This window comes from Neodiprion pinetum, chromosome 6 (assembly GCF_021155775.2).
Source record: "Neodiprion pinetum isolate iyNeoPine1 chromosome 6, iyNeoPine1.2, whole genome shotgun sequence".
NCBI lineage: Eukaryota > Metazoa > Arthropoda > Insecta > Hymenoptera > Diprionidae > Neodiprion > Neodiprion pinetum.
In genome coordinates this window covers 15,312,021-15,315,644 of record NC_060237.1, presented here as the reverse complement: position 1 = coordinate 15,315,644, position 3,624 = coordinate 15,312,021, and the positions used below count along the sequence as shown (strand labels likewise).

The 3,624-nt window shown below is 39.9% G+C and overlaps 1 protein-coding gene across 1 annotated transcript; it reads left to right on the top strand.

The window, feature by feature from the left end:
* The first annotated feature begins 409 nt into the window (after window positions 1-409).
* LOC138191184 (uncharacterized) lies at window positions 410-814 on the top strand. The gene is made up of 2 exons (XM_069137380.1): window positions 410-520; window positions 575-814. Exons 1-2 carry the CDS (start codon window positions 410-412, stop codon window positions 812-814), a joined length of 351 nt encoding a protein of 116 aa, XP_068993481.1.
* The last annotated feature ends 2,810 nt before the right edge of the window (window positions 815-3,624 follow it).

Here is a 3,624-nt window from a genome sequence, read left to right as displayed (position 1 = left end):
AGTTTGGAGATAATGTTACGAAGGCAATGGAATCTGTGCTTCTCCAAGGACGGGTACGGAAAAAATTACACGTCGACAGAGAAACGGAATTTGACAACTCGAAATTGGAATCTCTTATGTCACGCTATGGAATCAAACTTAACTCCACGTACAGTCATTTGAAGGCTTTGACCTGCGAACGCTTCAATCACACGCTAAAAAGTCAAATGTGGAAACTGTTGCTGCATGCAAGGAAGCTACAAGTGGTTCGATATCTTATTGATGAGTAGGAATTCTCGACCTCGTATATAATCTATTATAGAATCTTGGTGATCGGTCAATTAAGTAAACGTATTTTTAGTTAGTTAGGTTCGATATCTTATCTTATTTGGTTCCGGCTTACAACAACGCCAAACACCGAACCATAAGAATGAAACCAACTGATGTCACCGTTGAGAACGAAAAGTTGGTATTACGTCAGGCGTACGGAGAGCTCCGAGCGAAATCTACCAAACTGGCAAAGTTTAAAACTGGTGACAAAGTTCGAATCAGCAAATTCAAAAACGTCTTTGAGAAAGGTTTCACTCTCAATTAGACGACGGAGATATTCACAATAAGCCAGGTGGAAAATACTCATCCTGTGACGTACAAGCTCAAAGACTACCGAGATCAATCCATCGCTGGTGGTTTCTACGGACAGGAGCTCCTCAAGGTTGAACATCCGGGAATCTACATCGTGGAGAAGGTGCTCAAGAAGCGTGGAAAAAAATTGTACGTTAAGTGGTTAGGTTTTGACAATACACATAACAGTTGGTTAAATGAATCTGATATGTAACATTGAATAATGAAACAAAATTTTTTCAAGCATCTGTCGTTATTTCACACCCTATATGTACATACATATATACGTACAATTCTGTTTCACACCGTAACTTTCCGAACGTTCTCCATTGTCTTACCGAAAACGGCGTTATTGATTAATTTATAAAAATGTTTCTCGAATTCATTGTTTGATTTTTCTCTCAAATCTGTATTTGAATCTTTGTATTTTCTGAGCCACGGTGTTTGTCTGAACTTGAGAACTTGATGAATTTTAACTAATTTTAAACCTGACTCTAAACATTATTTTAAAATGCGATAACGAATAACATAGTTTAGCTTCGATAGTAGCGTGGTCGGCGATTTCGGATGCTTGCCACTTGAGATCGGCAGTATGTACTGCTCTGGGCAAAGTGGCAAATCCTTGTGCATTTCATGCAATTCCTTAGTATATTCCAAATCCACCTCTAATACATAGCCAAACTCCGCTTCGTCCAAGTTGGACAAAACATTAAATTGTTCGAAATCTGGCATCCATTCAAAGGAACTGCATGATAGAGCAAAGCTCATAGCAGCACCATATAAATTGTTGACATCGAAGTCCATGAGATACGACTGTTCTAGTTATGGATTGAGAGCATCTCCCATGTATCTATTATTAGCCGTTGCATATCGATTAGAGCATTGGGGCACGCCACTTCGAAAACCTTTTTCAATAAACATAACCATATTAACATCGGTGAGGAGCTCGAGTTCAACACCAGTATATTTCAGTATCGCGTCAAATAAAAGGCCGGGCGCTGTGTAATAATGTAAAGGGTCCAAATTGTACGTTGGCCAACAATTCTGTCGAAAGTTTTCAAAAATGTTTGCCAATAGAAAAACGTCAGTTTGCAAATATATATATATATATATATATACATACTTTCAATTACGATTACACCTTGTTTTAAATAATATAAACTATCAAATGTAATCCATTGATATAATTTGTGTAAATAAATCTAAAATAAATATACTGAGAGAATATCTTGAAAGTTAACTCGGTCACCGCCGACTCGGCACCACTCACGTTCTTCATCTGTTTTCAGCAGGCTGGCCATAAAGGGAAATAAAAAATTTATGGGATCGCCATTGAAATTGCAGATATGCAATTTTTCCGTGATGTCTCAATGAGGCCGAGGACAAACATGGGCGAGAACACCGTATTCAACATGTTATTACACTCCTGCGATTTTGGGTGGAGAAATTCCGGAGGCTCCTCATTACCAGAGGCAGCGCCAGCACTTCAGCGGGCGATAATCGCGCACAATGGAACGATGCGGACAGCGCTTTCGCCAACCGAATTCGGACGGGTGTTATCACAAACCAACAGCACCTCGATTTGCACGATTTTTTCGCTGATGCTAAGCACCTGACAATTATGCGTTTGGCGGCAGCCGTGGAAACGGATGGTAGTATCAAGGTGAATGGCATTTTATCATGCAAATTTGAAAACGTTAAGAATGGTGTAAAAATGATAGAAATAAGACACTTAACCACCAGAAACGTGATTATTTTACCGACCACCAATTTTAATCAATGGTTTGACGATAACATTACCGGCCGTTTCATAGTAAATCTGGAAGAATTCCAATATCGAGATTCCGGATGGACCATGATTGAAATTATCAACCTTGTCGTCAACATTAACAAATATGATCCGCTGCGTGGAGGTGCATTAACATTCAAATCATCGCCAAGGGAGATTCAGCCAAGGCACGCAGTGGTGAATATAGTAAACACAGACGGGGATCGCTTTTTGTGGTCAATCAACGCAGCGCTGTACACAGGACCGGAACTGAAAAACAAATGCCGACCAACTAGCTATTCACACTTCAGCACAAGACTACGATATGAGAGAAAGAGTTTCCCCACACCTTTCTCCTATATCTCCAGGTTTGAGTTGCAAAATAATTTAGCAATTGACGTTCATGGGCTTCACTCGAATGGGATAGTGCCCCTATATTTAAGCAAAAAGTTTCATTCGTATAGACCATCGCTTCATTTGCTCGCTATCAAAAACAAAATCAGCGTGGACAGTGACAACGAAATCGACTCTCATGCAATATTCTATTATGCTTGGATTCGAAATCTTTCGCGATTACTTAGCAGTCAACTATCGCGACACAAGACTGCAAAATTTTCCACATTTCATTTTTGAAAGTTCGATTAAAGCGCTCGCATATCGAGGCCTTTAAATTGCTGAATGTAGAATACATTTTAAAATTGTACTGTTTCATGAGAGCTTTGAATTCGCTATTAGAAAATTCTTTACCCCGATCAACATGTAGATGTCTGGGTACGCGCTCTTGTATTCATGGCGATAGTTACATAATTTCCACTCCTGGACTTTATCGGCACCGTCCAAGCGTACTTGGAGAATATATCGATGATTGTGAGCACGTATTTGTATCCCTTATTATGTAAGCTGTATGCAATCATATCAACTAGATCAGCTTGCCAAGTCTCGTCCAGTTCGCGTACATCCACAAACCGCTGCGGATAATGTCGTCGAGTGGGTTTGTAAAGTACATTAGTTATCGTCTTCTACATGCTTTAATACCTGCACTTGCTTTCTGGTTTGCGATCAAACCGGCAGTTCTGATTCTTTTCGAACTTTTTTAGGCCGGCTCAATTTTCGTTCATCAAGCCGTGCGACTAGATTGTGAAAGGTTATTTTCCTGCACTATCAGTCGACCGTTAAGATTCCGAGCGCGCTCCAACATAATATATATAAACATGCTCCCCAGCAATCACAGAATTGCCGAAATCATAACAGGCCAG

Bases quoted from the DNA above. Each gene is read 5' to 3' on its own strand.
- LOC138191184 (XM_069137380.1), top strand. From the start codon at position 410: ATGAAACCAACTGATGTCACCGTTGAGAACGAAAAGTTGGTATTACGT. The intron at 521-574 runs GTTCGAATCAGC...ACTCTCAATTAG, and splicing joins AGTTTAAAACTGGTGACAAA to ACGACGGAGATATTCACAAT.